This window comes from Urocitellus parryii, chromosome 10, assembly GCF_045843805.1.
Source record: "Urocitellus parryii isolate mUroPar1 chromosome 10, mUroPar1.hap1, whole genome shotgun sequence".
Taxonomy (NCBI): domain Eukaryota; kingdom Metazoa; phylum Chordata; class Mammalia; order Rodentia; family Sciuridae; genus Urocitellus; species Urocitellus parryii.
In genome coordinates, this window is record NC_135540.1 from 116,326,617 (window position 1) to 116,345,825 (window position 19,209).

The 19,209-nt window shown below is 39.7% G+C and overlaps 1 protein-coding gene across 1 annotated transcript in view; it reads left to right on the forward strand.

The window, feature by feature from the left end:
- The window catches only part of Rell1 (RELT like 1), a 58,885-nt gene that overhangs the window by 20,525 nt on the left and 19,151 nt on the right, over positions 1-19,209 (forward strand). Inside the window, exons 2-4 of the mRNA XM_026385892.2 lie at positions 10,368-10,592; positions 12,357-12,428; positions 19,147-19,204. Of these exons, the coding sequence (XP_026241677.2) occupies positions 10,368-10,592; positions 12,357-12,428; positions 19,147-19,204 (355 nt within the window). The remainder of the gene's footprint in view (positions 1-10,367; positions 10,593-12,356; positions 12,429-19,146; positions 19,205-19,209) is intronic.

Below are 19,209 nucleotides of genomic sequence, written 5' to 3' on the forward strand. Positions count from 1 at the left end.
TTTCTCTAACTGAATGCAGGAGCTCAGCTCCTGGCCTTGCTAAGCTCTGCATGTTTTACTAGGGTTCCATCTGTATTCAAAGTGGTCTTTGATGTCCCTGGTCAGACTTAAGTGCTCATGTGTCATGGTAGCATTCAGGGACTTTGACAAAATAAAGGTAATTGTGGGACTGTGTGCAGTTGAAGTTTGGGAGTAGGGGTGGAATTTGTTTCATGGGTGGGTAGACTCTGCCTGCCGGTGGCAGATGCAGTCTGGAGTCCCCCCTCTGTCACAGCTGCATTGTGGGGTAGGCTGGGGCTGCATAGTAGCTGTTGAGGAGTTGATTGGAGGCTAGTGCTGCTCAAGATTCACTGCAAATTTCAGTATTTATTTATATACTGACTCACATTGTCCTCCAGTTCCTATATAAGTTCATTTGTTCTCTCCATCCATCTTAAGCTTCTTGAGTTTGGGTGAAGGCAGTGTCTTCATCACTGGCGCCTGTGACTTTAGTCATCTCCATGGCCATCTAGAAATAGTTTGGGGGATTATTTTATTTTGTAGAATTCACTTTGTTTCCTCTGCTTTTATTAGTGTCAATAATTGATTTAAACTGTTTAAATAATTAACTTAATGAAGGAGGTCATTTTGCACTAGCTAGTAAATCCTAGCACTCCCACAGTAGACCCAAGGCCCAAGAGACATTGTATGCATTTGTTACAAACAACAGCCCTCAAGCAGGGACTGCCCAAGTTGTCTCCAAACTCTTACCAGTTTTCAACCCTGTGACCTTAAGCAAGTGCCATACCTCCTTGTCCCTCTGTATCCTCTAGTCAAAAAAATACCACTTGCTTCATGGTATTGTTGATAATCCGAAGTGCTTGGGGCCCCATGGTCTAAAATTTAAATTATATGATTTCCTGCCCTAGGGGTCTAATAAAATCTATTAATATTTATGCAGCAAACTAAGTGGAATAGAGATTGTAAATGACCACCCATTAGGTCAATACAGGTTTTTGCCTTTCCCAGATTTTATTTTGTGATGAAAAATGTATAACAGAATTGGTATACTAAGCTTTTCAGATCTTGCCTTGTGAGCATGGAGTGTGCACTTACATTTTTATCTCCAGTAGTGTGAATCCAGAGTGAATGGGGTTGGGGATGGGGTTGTGGATGGGGTTGCAAAAGATTGGTGAGATGTGGGATTTTGAGAACTGTGAGGGACATAGTCTCCTTTTTTTCATTTTTCAGATGAATAAAGCAAGGCCCTGAGAGGTGAAATAACTTGTTCAGTATCACAAAAATAGCCTGCAGCAGAGTAGAAAAGAAAAACCCCATTAGAGAAATGAATGTCTAGCCATCTCAGTAATCTAAATTACAAATAGGCTGTTCTCGAATCCTGGGGTTTTGAATGTTAGCTGAAAAGAAAAGAAGGTATGCTTGCATATATGTGTGATATTTTTGATTTAATTAATTTTGGGGGTGTATTTTAAAAGCTGGTTTTTGACCAGTTTTGGTGTGGATTATTTTACCAGCCTGGCCTCTTTCCCATCAAGTGCCTTGGGTCACTGCTGGGAACCCTGGCTTCTGAGAATGCACACCATTTCCTGATAAGACTGGGAGAACTGCTATCGGAACCATCAACCATTGTGGTGCTCTTGGCCTTGGTTGGAACGAAGCTGCTTGGGAGAGGTTACCAGGGCCTCCTTATCTAGAGTCTCTGGTGACTTCCATGTCTTCTCCATTATTTTAGTAACCCTTAAGTTATGCCCACTGGGCTTGAGGAATGCCATTTCTGTGCCTGTCTGTCTCAGCTCCTCTGACCGTTGGGGTCAGATGGAAATACAAGCATTACTTGGAAAAAACTAGAAAATTACTTCTGGCTTTTTTTGATTGATTCCTGCTATTCCTCAGACCTCTTCTTCACTTCCCTGCTGTGTTCAATCTTTTTTCCTTTCAAGGCTTTTGTAATCTTCTGAAGTCTTTTGTAATCTTCTCAACAGGCTCTTGACATAACACACATACATAGTGAGTCCTCAGAGTGCAGTGAACTAATTAAACCTGGCTGGGCCAGGAAAAACCTGAAGAATTTTGATAAAAATTTATTTGTCTTGCTGTTGAAGGCATTCGTGCTTATCAGTCAGAGCTGAGAACGGCCTGTTTGAATGGCTCTTGCTGTGTGCAGAGGATTCTCAAGGGGAGATGGGCTCGCTCTTGGAGAGGCAGCAAAGCTGGGGGCACCCCTGGTTATAACTTCTGTAGGATGAGTTGTGATTTGGGGGTTGGGAGGGAGATCAGAGATTGGGACAAATTTACTCGTTCATTGTAAAAACTGTGATGGAGCCTGGGAAGGGACATTTTAAAACGTGTCCTACTTGTTTCTTTGTTAATTGGAACCCAGGATTTTGAAGTTTTACAAGCCTTTAATCTAAACTAAATTGTGAAATAGGAGAAAGCAGGTCATCATTTGGCATTTTAACAGAAAAGTAGCTAACTGGTGAGATATTGTTCAAAGAAAAGTAACTAAAATACACTTTAAATGGCCCTGGTCATTGGATGGTGCCGCTTATGATCTTTTTTAGATATGCAGACACCTAGGGTAACTGGAAGCCCTGCACAGGCAGATGGGATCTAGACCTGGTTTGAATCCTGGCATGACCACATAGACACCGTGTGACCTTGGGAACATTGACTAACATTCTGTGCCTCCATTTCCCCAACTGTAACAGGGGGATAATGCTGGGGTATAGTTCATAATTTTTGTGACGACTTAGTGCTTAGCTCAGTGCTGGCCAACAGATGTCCTCTCATTGTGAGGGCATCTCATGGTAGCTCTTGTTAGTATCAATAGTGTGTAATAAACTAGCGTGTCAGACTTCTAGCACTTCTGGAACCATCTCATCCTCAGCTGTTCCATCTTACTTTTGCTCTGCTTACTTTCCATTCTGACCCTCATTACTTGTTTTTTTTTTTTCCTCCTGGGCTTGGCAGTGTGCATTGCATTCCCTGAGCACGTTAGGGCACCTTGAGGTTAGGGGTGCGCACGTTGACTGTGTGCTGATGCCTACCTTGAGCAGTCTGTTCACTGACTTTTCTCATTCCTTTAACCTCTCTGTCCAGCCTGCTCTGTGAAGCCTGCTTCTGCCCCAAGTCCCTAGGTCTCAATACATGCCATTGCTATTCTGAAATAGAAACTAGAGGACATTACCCACTGTTTCCTGAGCTTCCTTCCACCTACTATAAAAGACAACTTCAGGAAGAAGTGTCTCTTTTCCTGTTCAAGTGTTTAATCTGTCTCCTTCATATGGAGATCATCTCCTCAAAATCACTGTTCCATATTCCTTCTCAGTCTCTTCCTTTGCTCCTTTCCTTCAATATATTAATTAATACTGTGGTGGTTTGAGAGCGTCCCCCCCAAAGTTCATGTGTTGGAAAATTAAACCTCAATATTGGCGGTGCTGGAAGGTGAAATCTAATGGGGGGATTTGGGTCAGAGAGTGGGGCCCTTGTGAGGAAATAAAGCCTGGCTTGCTTTTGTGAGACTGGAGTAGTTATCACTAGAGCATTAGTTATTGCTAGCACATGTCCCTATAAAGTGTGGCTCCCCCTCATGTCTTCTCTTTCACATGTGCCCACTTGTCCTCTGCTTTCTGCCACGAGTTGAAGCCGCACAAGGCCCACACCAAATGCAGCAAAACTTCCCAGCTTCTAGTACTGTTAGCTAAAATAACCTCTTTTCTTTATAAATCACTGAGTTCTAGGTATTCTGCTCTAGCAACAGAAACCAGAATAAGACGAACACTTTGGTTTCATTCACTTAAGACAATAAACTCCAAATAAAAATTTCTTACCTTCACCTTGAGTATGAATGGCCCGCCCCTCTTTGCTTGCTCATTCTGGGAGTCTGGAAAGAGTAAACTGAGCTCAGTGTTGCTATTCCACAACCCAGAAAATCTGGCTTCCATCTTGCCTTAGGTCTACTGGAAAACAGCTTCTTCCAAGGCCCCTAAAGATCTCCCATGGATTGTTTTTTTTTCCCCTCCAGTTTTATTCTATTTTTTTTCCCCTTATTTTTATTGGTGCATTGTAGTTGTACATAATGGTGGGATTTGTTACATATTTGTACAGGCACACAATATAACAATAACCCAGCACCTCCCCGCTCTTTCCCCTCCTGCCACCTCCTCATCCCTTTCCTCTACCGACCTCCCTTTGATTTTCATGAGAATCCCCTTCTTTCTTTTCCTTTTTCCTCTCTAGCTTCCACATATGAGAGAAAACATACGAGCCTTGACCTTCTGAGTTTATCATTCTATTTTTTCCATTTATTTAATTTATTTTATTTTTAGAATACTTAAAGAATGTTTACTTCAAGAAACTACAGAGAAATAGGGAATAAAATCCTAGGGGGAAGTTAAAAAATTCCAGGCTGCTTCCTAAATTAGAAGCTAAAGGTTTCCCATGTATTCTTAGATTTGTCTTGAGTTCTCAAATCTCTTTGTAAAGATTCCTCTTAGGTTGTTTTTCTTTTCCTTCTCTTTTATTATGGTATGAACACTTGAACATGAGTTTCAGCCTCTTGACAGTGTTTTTAGTGGACAATGAAACTTTGTCAGATCTCTTGAACTTATTCATCTTGTAAAATTGAAACCTTACATTCTTTGAACAGCAACTATTCATTTTTTCTTCCCCCAGCCCTTGACAAGCACCATTCTATTCTGTTTCTGTGAATTTGGCTGTAGTAGTCCTTCTTTATCCTTGGCTTTTGCTTTCTGTGATTTCAGTTAACTCAGGATCTACTGTGGTCCAAAAATATCAAATGGAAAATTCCAGATATTAAAAAAAAAATCAATGTTTTAAATGGTGTACCGTTTTGAGTAGTGTGATGAAACGTTGATCCATCTAGCCTGGGCTGTGAATCGTCCCTTTGTCCAGTGTATCCATGCTGTATATGCTACCTGTTAGTCACTTAGTAGGCATCTTGGTTACCATGTTGACTATCCAGTATGGCAGTGCTTGGCTTAAGTAAGACTTATTTTTACTTATTAATGACCCTGAAGTGCAAGAATAGTGATGTTGGCAATTGGGAATATGCCAAAAAGAAGCTTGTTTTAGATGAAATACAGAAATGCTGAGAGAGGGGTGAGGGGAGGAGGGAAGGAGAGACCACATTCATATAATTTTTATTGCAGCAGATTGTTATAATTTTTTTAGTTATTATTATTAATCTCTTACTATACCCAATTTAAATATTAAACTTTGTCATAGGTATTTATGCAGAGGAAAAAAAACGGTACATGTAGGATTTGATATTATCTGTAGTTTTTGGCAACTATTGGGAGCCTCGGAATGTACACCCTGTGGATAGGAGGGAATACTGTATTTCAGATACTTCATGTAATTGATAGTTTGTCTTTCTGTGGCTGGTTTATTTCTTTTAGCTTATTGTGTTCCAGGTTCATCCATGTTGTCACAAAAGGCAGAGTTTGCTTCTTTTACAAAGCAGAATCGTATTCCAGTGTATATGTACACCATATTTTCTTTATCCCTTCATTCACAGATAGGCATTTAGGTTGTTTCCATCCCCCCTTGGCTATTGTGAATAGTGCTTCAGAGACTGTGGACATGCAGATATCTTATCAAAATCCTAATTTTAGTTTGTTAGACTATATACCTAGGAATGAGATTTCTGGATCATATTGGTAGTTCTAGTTTCAATTTTTTTGAGGATCTCCATACTATTTATCATAGCAGTGGTACCATTTTTTTCCCTTCCTCATTTAGTTGTACTCTCTTATATGAATGTATAAATATATAATGTATATGATTGGTTTTTTTTTTTTTTACTAGTTAGATCATATTTCATGTAAGGTGAATCCAGATTTTAAAATTCAACATTGGAGCACTCATGTTTTCTCATATCTCCATGAAATCTTCATAAGTAGTTTTAAATGGTACATATTATTCCATCAAATGCTATTTATTGATTGACTTAGATATTGTCTTAGTATTATGTTGTTAAGTGTGCAGGTGTTTTTGTTTTTTGACTTACATTCATAATCGCTATGATAGCCTTTGCTATTAATTTTGACTTAATAAATAATTTGTTCATAATTCAGACATAATACAGCTTGGGGGGTGAAGGACAAAGAGAGCCACAGTGTTTTGGAGAAATGTATTTGTGTTAATTGAAGGAAAGCTAAACCTACATAAGCTAACAAATGTTTTAGGCATTATTTACAAATAGTTACTTTTTATTGAATTATTTAAGTAGATTCTCCAGTCAACATTGTTCTCATTAACTCTTGTAAATCTATAAGAGAGCTGTCCAGTAGAATTTTCACTTTCTGGCATAATGGAAATGTTCTTTATCTGACCTGCCAGTACGGTAGCAATTAGCCACATATAAATAACTGTTGGGCACTTTAGTTGTGGCTAATGCAACTAAGGAGCTGAATTTCTAGTTTAAGTCCAGTTGATTTACATTTACATTTAAGTAGCTACATGTAGTTAGTGGCTAATTTATTGGGTAATGCAGGTCTGTAATCATGATGACTAAAATACTTTCATAGTGTTCACCTTTCCTTAGTCATTCTTCTGAATGCTTTACATATTAATATATTTAATCTTTATGGTGACATCATGTACCTCAGGTGGCCTTCTGGTTATTATTGCTATATAACTAACTACCCCAAAACTTAGTATCTTAAGATAACAAAAGTCATTTATTTGGCTTAGGGATCTATAGTTTGGGAAGAGGTCATCTTTGGTCCATGCATAATCAACTGGGCTATAGAATTTGCTTCAAAGCTGACTTAGTTACCGGGTGGCATGTTGATACCTGCTAGTGGTCTCCAACCACAGGACAGGTTAGGCTTTCTCATGGCGTGGTGACGAACAAGTGGCTCAAGATACTGGAAGGGGAAAATGTCAGTTTCTTAAGGCTTGGGGTCTGGAACTTGATAGTGCATCACTCCCAACAAATTCCCTTGGCAGGCAAAACATAGAATGTGCATTTAAGAGGAGGAGATGTAGATCTCATCTCTCAATGGGAGCAGTATCAAAAAATTCGGGGTCGTGTTTTAAAATCATCATAGGTAGGTACAGTCATTTTGATGCCATCTAACAGACAAGCAAACTCAGCACAGAACAGTTAAGCTGTTTGCCCCAGATGACTTGCCTAGTGGGTGGGTAAGCTGCTTCTTTGCCTGGCAGTCCAAGCTCTTACCCTTAGTGCTCTGTTGCACCCCACTGTAATTTGTATATTTCACAAATTTAGATTCATATTTTACTTTTTTCATGGAACAATAATTATAAGAGAAAGTCAATGATACATGTTTATAAGTCACAGAACTGCAGAAACAGGTAGTATGTGTAAGGGTTTGTTAGTTGCCAAGTTGACAATTATTCCCAGCCATCTAGTTCAGGAGGTGCCATTTGTCTCCATTTCTGAGCCTTCTGTTTTCATCCTGTTTTTCTTTTCCCCAAAGCTAGTTTGTTACCACCTCTGAATTGAATAAACAGTTATTCTGAATAAAAATCTCAGTTGTCACCTAGTCCTGTTGCATAGAGCATGTATTAGTAAAAGAAGGAAAAAAAACGTATTTAGCACTCTACTGCCAGGATAGTTGCACATGAACATGATCCCTGTGACTTGGGAGACTGAGGCAAGAGGATCACAAGTTTGAGGTTAGCCTGGGAAACTTAGTGAGACCCTATCTTAAAAAATAAAAAGAGCTGGGGTTGTAGCTTAGTGGTAAAGTGATTCAGTCCCAAGTCCAAAAAAAAAAAAAAAAAAGTGTTTCTGGTTTATATTGAAGGTGAGGCTTGAGGTTAAACTTTAATTTAGATGACATAGTTGCATATATTTAGGAATATATAGTTATGTGTTGCTTAGTGATGGGGATACACTCTGAGCAATACTTTATTAGGTGATGGTGTACTTACACAAATCTAGATTGTGCAGTCTGTACACACCTGTGCTATATGGTGTGGCCTATTGCTCTAGGCTGTAAACTTGTATAACATGTCACTATACTGTATACAGTTGGCAGCTGTCACATAAGTATCTGTGCATCCAAACAGAAAAGATCCAGAAAATACTAGGTGACAGGAATTCTTCAGCTTTCATTGTAACCTTACAGGACCTCTATCAAATATGTGTGTGGTTCACTGTTGACCAAAATGTCATTATGCAGGAACTGTACTACATATACATCATTTTCTTGGGAGAGAAATCAGAAAAAAATTATAGGTTATCTCAAATTCTAGAGGTTACTTGATAAAATAATGAATGCAGCTTTTTTTTTTTTTTTTTTTTTATTATTATTGGTCGTTTGAATGCAGCTTTTTACAAACCTAAGGAACCAGTTCTTTTCTTTCCTGTTCAAAGACAATGACTATTCCTGTGTAATAGAGGTTGCCCTTTGTTCGTTGGCCTCTGGTTTGCAAATTAAGCTTCTGTTTGAAACTGTTTGTTCCTGAGATGAGCTCTCATTTCATACCAGTTATTTGTACCCAATACAATCCTTATAACATTGATTTTTTTTTTCCTTCCCCAAAATGTTCTTGAGAAAGGTTATGTATGATTGAATGTCTCTAGCTTGCTAGTTTTGGGGTTTTGTAAGCTGTGTGTATGACTCTTGGTGATGGAAGGAAGCCTCATTTTCTCACTTCAGGGTATTCTAACTGCTGAGATCAACCTGACCCCTCACTTCATTTGCTACTTCTTTCCTCATTTTTCCATGACACAATACAGTTTATTTCTGTGTAGTCTGCTCCATCTTAATTGGCCACATCTTATAATTGCATATTCCAGGTTCTCTCTCTGTCTTACTTTTTGGAGGCCATGTGGCACCCCCAAAGGCCATGGTATCTGGCTGCCTCTGGCACATGTCCATGTGGTACTTTGACACATCTAAAAGCAAACTTCTCTTTTTCTCCATACTATGCCCCTTTCACAACTTTCCTGTTCCTGATGCCAGAAGCCAGGTCCCACCCAGTGTTATTTTCTCTTTCCCAGTGACCGCGTACTCCTTTCACGACCCTTCTCGCCATCTGCCATGATTTGACCAGATACTGATTTTCTTAGTGCTGTTTATGATGCTTCCCCAAAACTCCAAGATGGCAGGGGCTGAATTTATGTTGTCCATCCCTGTCTATTCCCAGCTCTGGGGTAGGGGAGTCAAATAATGGGCATGCAGTAAATGTTTATTTGGATAAGTGAATGGATACATAAATGTACAGGCCTCAATAGGTTATATGACCCCGGATGGGTTCCTGTGTATGAGTGGCAGACATAGGTGAATTGGGATTGTTTTAGCCCAAATTTGGGCTCTTATTCTTTGTGTGCTGCCAGACCCTCTAGGCTGTGTGGCCTGTGGTTTTGGAACTAGATAGATGCTGTCGGGTTTTTGTTGTTGTTGTTGTTGGTACTGGGGATTGAACTCAGAGGTGCTCTACTACCAAGCTATACCCCTGCTCTTCTTATTTTTTATTTTGAGACTATAGTGGCACCCCCCCCACACACACACCACTGAAAATCTTAACTAAGCTTCTCCAGAAATCTTCACTATAATTGATTTTAGGACTATCAGCAAAAAAGTCTCTACAAAAGAGTTCAATGTAGGTAAACTTCCTATTTTCCTGTTGCTTTATTTTACTTGGCTACTGGCCTGGAAGAAATCAGCACTCCAGGTGCTGGATGCCCTCTTACTAGTTTTTCACAAACATGTATCCAGTATAGTAGTTTGTAGAAGTGTGTTTGCAAATGCAAAATGTGATTAAAAAAAAAAAAAAAGACAAATCCTTTAACAAGGCCTGTGACCTTGGGCTGGAGCTTCACCGAGATGTCTACATTTCTAAGATAAGTTTCCAATAGGGCTCCATGGTAACAGCTGGCAGGGGGAGGAAAAAAAAGGGGGAGAAGAATCTCTTTCCTTCTCAGGTGTTGTCCTTGAACTTGCCCAGAACAGTGAAAGAAAAAGCTGCTTTTATGTGAACTTCTGCAGACTGAACTTCTGAGCCCCTCCCCTTACATGCTGGGTATAAAGTTATGAAACTACCTGAACTTGGGGTTCAGGGGATTAATTGATTACAGCAAAAGCTGTACCCTCTGAACCAGACTGCAGCTAAATAAAATGGTTTCCTGCTATCTTTGGTGTCCTATCTGGTCTATCCCTACAACAAGACAAGGTCTGTAAGTTACTGAGGCTGGCCTTAAACTTGCAATCCTCCTGCCTCAGCCTCCTAAGTAGCTGGAATCATAGGAGTATACCACTTCACCAGGCTAGAGACACTGATTGAATGTGAACATTTCTTGAGAGTCATTAGAATTTTCTTTTGCCCCAATCCCATGTAATAACAACTGTGCTTGTTCTTTTCTGTAGACAATGGTGGCAGCCGCACTTTGCACTCGAGAACAGAGACGACCCCATCGCCCACAAACAATACTGGGAATGGACATCCAGAATACATTGCATATGTGCTTGTCCCTGTCTTCTTCATCATGGGTCTCTTTGGAGTCCTTATCTGTCATTTGCTTAAAAAGAAAGGTTATCGTTGTACTACAGAGGCTGAGCAAGACATCGAAGAGGAAAAGGTTGAAAAGATAGGTAAATAACCTGGGCTCCTTTTACATGTGGGGGAACAGTTTTTAAATAAGCAACCAGTCACATATGCTTCCTGTATTTATGAGGCAATAGCAGCTCATTTGGTGTAATGTAAGTGTATGTTTTGCAGTAATCATACCTCGAGTTTGAAACCTTGTTTTTGTTTACTGAACACCTACTGGGCATTTACCTTCTCTGGCCCTAATGTCTTGAGCAAGTTATGTGTGCTCTGAATATCTGCCATGTTTAATTTTGTCTAAGTTAATTTCTAATTTAATTGACATTTTATTTTAATATAAATGAGGATAAAAGTCTCCAACTTGTCATGTACTTTGAATTTAGAGAGAAGATGCAGTGGTGATTGACACATAGGGCCACTCAGTGGACGTCACTCCTTGGTGTTATTGTTGACTCAGATTGTAATAAGGATGGTGGGAAAATTGAACAAGTCTCACCATTTTTGTATTATTACTTCTGCGGGGGGAGTTCTATCTTAAATCTATGCAAATGAAATTTATATTGGTTAAGGAAATGAGTATGTGAATAGTGGAGTAAAAGTAGAACTGGTGGTATGAATTCCAGCATGTCTCATCCTTTCCTCGTCATGTGGAGTTGAGGTAGTGTCTGGATAAACCTGAGAGATGCATCTTGTTTCCCCTTGTATTTCTCTCCAGTCATCCTTCAGGGACGTTTCCTGGCTTGGCCCTTGAGGGAAAGTAGATAACTCTCTAAATCCTGTTCAGCCCCTCTGAGAAGTGACATTTGGAGTAGGTCACCCATGGAGCAAATCAGCAGGGCCTGTGGGGGAAGGTTCCTCATTCCTTGCCAGCTTGCTGGACTGTTGGTTTTTCCACCTCCATTGACCTTTGAGGCTGAGGAGGAACACGGTTGCTTGATGAGTCATGTGTATGCTCATGAGCAAACCAAAGCCGAGTGTTTGTCAACAGAAAGCAGAGCCTCCTCCTCTGCTCCTTCACAGCCACCTGCATGTTGACTTCCATCAGCTCCTGCATGTCTGTCCCAACATGTGCTTCACACAGAAGCAAAGACAGCCTTGGCATGGAGAAGACACTTCTGGGTAACTGGGTGGGCCTTGTATACCCTGATTTTTTTCTCTGTGAAGTAGGATGGAGTGTTTGAACCTTCCTTCTTTTTTCTTGTCTTGAAATAAATTATACAGATCAGTTTATGAGTGGAGGTTTGATTTTTTTTTTTTTTTCCCCGTCCAAGGACCATCACATATTACTGGTATAGTAAATTAAGTTTGTGGATAAATAACTGTGGCCAAGATCTAGATAATTTGGGACTATATTAGAAAGGATAAGAGAGTTTCATAAACATGGGTGGATAATTATCCAATTTAAAAAATAAATTAATACTCTTAAGCTTGCAGTTAAAATAAAATCTAAGGGAATCTTTTTTTTTTTAACTTTTAATGAGGTTTAAGGAAACGATGAGAAAGAAATAATAGCAATGAGTGTTGGTATAAATGCATTTCTATATTATTGTCTTGGAAAGTGACCTTGATCTTGAGAAGAGATCTAGGGGCAACCGCAATACGTGCTTTTATGCTTTTGTCAGTGAAGTCACAACATGTGACACAGGGAAGATTGGGGATGAAGGAGGAAAGCTAAATCTTAGCACTGTGCATGAGTGCTTGACCTTTCTGGAAGCTGTTCAGTGAGATGTTGGGCTCTGAGATGAAGGTCTAATTGACCTGTTACTGGGAACCGGTTATAACATGTTCTCTTCTCTTTTTTCTTTCAGAGTTGAATGACAGTTTAAATGAAAATAGTGACACTGTTGGGCGAATTGTCCACTACATCATGAAAAATGAAGGTATGGATATTTTAGTTTTCTAGAACAATTTACTATTTTAGTTTTATTAAAAATCTGCTTGGAAGAGTCAGAATTTGTGTGGACTGTTCATTAGTTTTATGTCTGAGCTTCCTGATACCTCAGTTTCTAGCCTTACCCAGCCATGGGAGTTTTACTTTTGTGAGTTTTTTGAGTCTCAGTTGGTCTCAGTGTAGCAGATCCAGCCCTGGGGCTGACACCTTATATCAAAGCCTGGCCTCATCACTTCTTGGTTGTGTACAGTTTGGGGAAAGTCATTACCTCATAAAGCCTCAGTTTCCTCCTGCAGAATGAGGGTCATAATAATATTTGCCTCACAGCACTGTTGCAAAATAGCAACCTGTGAAGTGCTCAGTATAATAAGCACTCCCGTGTTATCTATTTCTTTTTTCCCTTTTCTTGTCTTTTTATTTTTATCAGAGCTTTATAGTTATACATATTGGGTTGGGTTTATCATGACAAAATCATACATCTTTTCACTTTTTTTGTGCTTTAAAAAATTGTGGTAAAATACACATGACAAAATTTACTATTGTGACCACTTTAAAGTATAGAATTCAATGCCATTAAGTATTTGACAGTGTTGTACAGGGTCACCACCATCTTTGTCCATAGCTGTTTCATCTTTGTGAACTGAAACTACAGGACGTTGAGCAGTCCCTCCCATGCCTCCTCCCCCATCCACTAGCATCCCCTCCTGCATTCGGCTCCATGGATTTGTATTCTCTGTTATCTATTAGGTGTTGAAACTTTAAAAAAGCTTAACCCTTATGGATTTAAGTGTGTGTCCCCTGTGAAATGTATCCTAGACCTTCTTTCACTTAAATGGAAGATTCATTTAATCTTGATTAAATGAAGTAGGATCATTGTTCTGAATGCTGGTTATTATCTCAGAAGGATACCATCCTGTTTTTTGTTGCTATAACTGAAATAGCACAAACTGTGTAATTTATAAGAATAGATGTTTATTTAGCCCTTACTTCTGGAGGCTGGCAAATCTAAGAGCATGGCACCTGCATCTGCTCAGCATCTGCTCAGTAAGGACCTTCTTGCTCTATCATAATGTGGCAGAAGGCAGAATGTGGCAAAACAGAGTGCTTTCTTTTACAACAAAGCTTCTGCTTCAATAACCCATGAATTCATTAGTCCATGAATGGATTAATCATGTGGCCACACCCAGGCCATAGCAGTTTCTGTCCCTTTAGCAATTCTCAAGGTCTGTAGAAGTGCTTGCCCACTTCCTCCAAAGCTATGGATTCCCATATTGAATACTTTGAGTATACAATTTAGAAGAAAAACTTTCCCTTAATCTTTGTTCTGGTCATCACTGGCTGACTCATGCAGCAGGCACTGATATAGTTGAGCCATCTGTCTAAAAGTTGAAATACCTTTGTAATCATCAGGAGGTACCTGCCCTTCTGCCTTCAGCTCTTCCCCTGGGGATCTCCCCTCCCCGATATCCTCGATTTTCAGCAAGAGCACTGCATGGCCCAAGCTGTTAGACTATTCAACTGTTCTTCACTTAGATTTATATGGTACCATATAAAGCAGCTTTATATGGCTCAGCATAATTTTCATTGCTGTTTTTAGAGTGTGCCGTATGTATTTAAATGATTTAAATCTAGGTGCTTTATGTGTGTAAATCTCATCTAATCCTCAGATCATCCCCTAAAGTTGATATTTTCATACCCATTTTACAGGTGAAGAAAGAAAGGTTCCAAGGGGTTAGATTAATCAGGTCATCCTTCTAAAGTTGGTATTTTCATGCCCATTTTACCACTGAAGAAAAGAGAGCTCCAAGGGGTTAAATTCACATGGTTAATGAGCAATACAGCTCTTTGTGTCTGGTTCTAAATAGTGTGTCTTCCACCTGTGCATTGTTACATCTCCTTTTAATTTCAGGTTTTAATTTCTAAGACTGTAAAGATCAGATAAACAAACTGTACTTATGTACGTGTCTTTTAATTTTGGAACTGAGTGTTAGTTTAGGTATCTGTCCCTTGGTGGTGGATCTTTTAGCTGACCAGTTAGGCAAACACAGTTTCTTCACACCCTCATATTGCATTTCTGACAGGAGATGTGGGGTTTTCCACACTGAGCAATTCTCCAACACTCTGACCTCCAGACTAGTGTCCTACAATTTAATTTCTGATCAGTTCTGACCCTGTCTCGGAGTTAGCATCAGATCCCCAAGTTAAAGGCTTAGTCCCACAAGATTGCCCAGCTTCAGATGCCAATTGCAAGTCCAGGACTCAAGTACTTTTGACTGTAGACTATTAGGGAATTCCCATAACCACCCCCCCCACCCACCACCTGAGGCTTGATAATTTGTAAAATTGGCTTGTAGAACTCAAGGAAATGCTTGATTGCATTTACTGCCTTATTGTGAAGGTTTTAATTGAGGAACAACCAGGTGGAAGAGATTGTGTAGGGCAAGATCCTGGGAACTGGGGAGTGGAGACTGCATGTCCTCTCTGAGCACAGGACCCTTCAGGTACCCCCATGGTTTCAGCAACTGGGAAGCTTCTTAAATCTTATTGTTCAAGAGTTTTTGTAGAGCTTTATCTCCAGTCCCAGAATACCCGCTCCCCTACTTCCCAGTGGTTGGGACTGAAAGTGTCAACCTTTCTGACAACTGGCCCCACCCTAAGTCACTCCATTAGTGTAGACTGAGTGTGATCAAGAGGTTCATTATGAATAACAGAAGACATTCCTATGGCTCAGGAAATTCCATAGTCAGTGGAGTTTTCTTACAAGTTTGGAAAGTTCTGGGGAGTCTATAGCTTTGTTTTCTGGGTCGGCCCGTAAGCTGTCTCCCAGAGTACAAATAGAGAGTTTTATAATTAATTCCCAAATATCCCGAAATATTCACGTGAGGAGAGAGATCGGCTCCTTTATGAAGCTCTTACTGTGACATTCAATTTTTGTCATGGCAGAAGAGATGCCTCCACAAACTAAAGGATCACCAAGAGGGCTCTGCCATGCGCTGTATAGGTAGACTGTGCTCTGAACTTCAGTCAGTCTGCGTCTGTTTGGGTAGAGACCTGGACCTTAAAACAGTAGGAAGGAGAGTGTTAGGGTTTACTTGCTCAGACAGTCCTAGGGGGTGGGCAAGTGACTTCTAGCTGTGTGACTGTGGCCAGCTAGTAAGTTTCCATTTCTCTGTATAGTAGAATGGGGATGATAATTCTATCTGTATTAGGGCCTTGGAAGTATCCAACAGAGTAAGGTCTGTGAGGCTTTTAGGCAGTGACTGGCACATATCAGCCTTGTTAATTCTGGTGATGGTAATAGTAGTTCTTGCTTGGGACTTCTGCCTTGAGTGTCAGGAAAACTTTGAAGAGATAGCAGTAAGGGAGACTACAGGACGCTCTTGCCCGAAAAGGACTCTTTTATGCATATGATAAAGCATGAATTCAGGGGAAAAAGAGGAAGCATTTTCTGGAAAACACCACTCATTTGTTCTCTATGGGTTTTCCTTGCCCATTCTCAAGAAGCCTGTGAAAGGAAGTATAGCTGACAAAATGTTGGCAAGCATAAAAAAAAAACATCTTTTATGGCTTTATAGGAGTTATGGATAATAAAAGTAGGAGGAGAGATAGTTGGCACTTTTGATTTTGAGATCATGGTGGAAGTATGTGTGAAAGAGAAAGATCTGTGTCTGCCAGTTTGACCAACTGCAGATTGAAATTGTTCAAAACAACAAAAAACTGTTGCATCTGTACTGAGTGTGTACATACTTTTTCTTGTCATTTTTCCTTAAACATATAATTCTGAATAACAACTATTTACATAGTATTTACATTGCATTCAGTATTAAAAGTAATCTAGAGATTATCTTAAGTACTCGGAGAATTTGCATAGGCATCTGCCATTTTATATGAGGAGCTTGAGCACCTGAAGATTTTGGTGTCTTCTGGGAGGTCCAAGGACCAATCCTCCCTAGATACCATGGGACAACCATTTATTCAATAGAACCTATATTATTGTTCTTTTATTATAATTTTACCAAATTAAAGTGTGTTTTCAAGTCCTAATGTGATGTGATGTTAGAAAGCCTTCTCATCACAGAAAATCAGAAAGGTTCCCCAGGGACACATTACTGCAGTTTACTCTCTGGTGTAGACTTGGCCGTTAGCCCAGAGATAGAGGGGACTTGCGTGTGTACATGCGTGTAAATGTGTATTCTGTGTTAATCCCATATGCCCACTGTCCCCCCACAGTGTGGATGAGAGTGGTGTTTGTGTAGGAACTAGTCTGCTTTTAGAAACTTCATTCAGAGCAAACAAAGAGCTGTTTACTAATTACTTATAAGAGATAAGAATAAGTCACAGGAATTCATAAAAACATGAGAAACAGCAGGCACAAGGGCACATACCTGTCATCTCAGTGACTCTGGAGGCTGAGGCAGGAGGATCACAAGTTCAAGGTAGCCTCACCAACTTGGTGAGACCCTGTCTGAAAATAAAAATTAAAAGGGCTGAGGATATGTCTCAGTGGTGAAGTGCCCCTGGGTTCAATCTCCAGTAGCATACCCCCTACACACAAAAAAGAGAAACAAGTCTACAGAACACAAACTTTGGTAATTATTTTAATACATTTTATCTTTTGGTATCATTTTACAACTTGATGTTTCATTTTATAGGCAGTCATCATTTTATAGGTGAATAATTTCCTCAGGCAACTATTTAAGCCTTGTTTTTAAAAAGCTCATTAGTTTAATTGTTAGTATTAAAGTTATTGCTATCCATGTTTTATGTCCTTTGTTGTTGTTTTCCCTTTTTTTGATTTTATGATTTTGAAGTTTGATAAACTGGCAAATTACTGTGTATTTTAAATATAATCAATTACAAAGTTGTACATGGGACTGTATCCCTGTATTAGTCCATTTTCTGTTGCTATAATTAAATACCTGAAGCTGAGTATTTATTTAAAAGGGAGGTTGATTTAGCTCACAGTTTTGGTCATTGAAAGTCCAAAGTTAGGAAGCCCCATTGATTTGGCCTCTGGTGAGGACCCCTGGGCTGGGTCACAACACAATAGGTGGCATCATGGTGGAAGTATGTGTGAAAGAGAAAGATCACATGGGAACACAGGAAGCCTTAGAGTGATTTATGAGTTGGGCTCCCTTTTTTATTTGTTCATTTTCAGCACTGGGGATTCAACCCAGGGCCTTATGCAGGTACTCAACCAGCGAGCTACATGCCCAGCTCTCCCCTTGTATAACCTCCATCCCTCTTTTTTATAACAAACCTCTCTTGAGAACCAGCCAGAGTACCATAAGATCTTTATCAGTTATTTCTGAGGGCTGTACCCTCAATGACCTCATCACCTCTTACTAGACCTCATTAAAGGTCCTACCACCTCCCAGGCTGCCATGCTGGGACCAAACTTCCAACATACAAATCTCTGGGGGGCAAAAGCACATCCAAACCACAGCAATATCTCACCCATTATCTGAGAGCAAAGTTAATTTTCCTGCCCCGTCTTTATTAGTTAAAAGATACAATGGCTGACACTCTCTCAGTTGTTATTGAGTAGTTGAATGTTTTACAAAGGGTAAGGTGTCACCTTGCATTGAAGGAGATTCCATGAATCCATTTTCACTACTTTTGCAATTACAAGGGTCTTTTTTTTTTTCCTAAATCAATTTTGTTTGGAAATGCATTTGGACATCCTCAGGGATAGTTATGAAGGGCAAAGAAAGTATTTCTTTTAACAAAGGATGGTATGTTATGTTAATTTTTTTTAAAAAGAAATCTATGCATTCTTAAGGGTGACAGTAGGCCAAGAGGACCCCTGGGGGATGAAAATTGGATCATGGAGGGAACCCAAAACACAGCACAGATAAGCATTTGGAACATGAAAAGATATGTATCTTCACTTTCATGGAGTATAAATAGGAAAAAATAAATAAGGAAGAAGGCTCCTGGGTGGGGCAAGAAGGAAAACTAGGTTGAGAAATGCTTCCTATAAACCCTTAGCTCTCAACACCTCCGGCAGGAGTGGTTGGAACTGGCCTTAATTGCACTCCTCTGGGGGTTCATTGGAATGTTAAATGTTGGCTTCAGCTCGCATGGTAAATAGTGATTTTTTATTTTTTCCTCTCTAGAGAATTCATTGTGGTTAGTCATGAGAACAGTGCTTTAAAAATCAATGGAAAAGGTTAGGAGGCAGCAAGAGTATTTGGCCTTACCAATTAAATAGCTGAGAGAAATGCAACATGCACTTCAGCTTTTGATTCTTGAGAATTTGACCACTCTGCAAGAGGGAAAGGGACATGGGGTGAGGGTGTGAGTGTGGACAGGGGACCCTAGAAGCTGAAATTCAATTTGATTTTGTTGAAAGCCTAGCTTCCCTCCCCCTTGCATGTTTAGATTAAAAAAATTAACATCAGAAGTTCAATTTGTCAGCCTATATTTCATATATATGTGTCATATATGATAATTACATATATATGTTGTGATCAATACTAATTTTAAGATATCTGGCCTGACTTAAGGGTTTACAGGTCTTGAAGCAGAGCTAAGCCAGTTGACCCACCTGGAAAATTAACCTTCTCCCTTATCCAGAGTCTCAGGATCAACTATGAACTGAAAGACCTGAATTCCATGTTTTTCCAGCAGCTTTTATGATGTGATAATTCTATGATTGTTCACCCCTTCTACTTTAATTCTTTAATGTTCTTTTTATTCCCTAGCAAATGCTGACGTTTTAAAGGCTATGGTGGCAGATAACAGCTTGGGTGATATTGAAAGGTAAG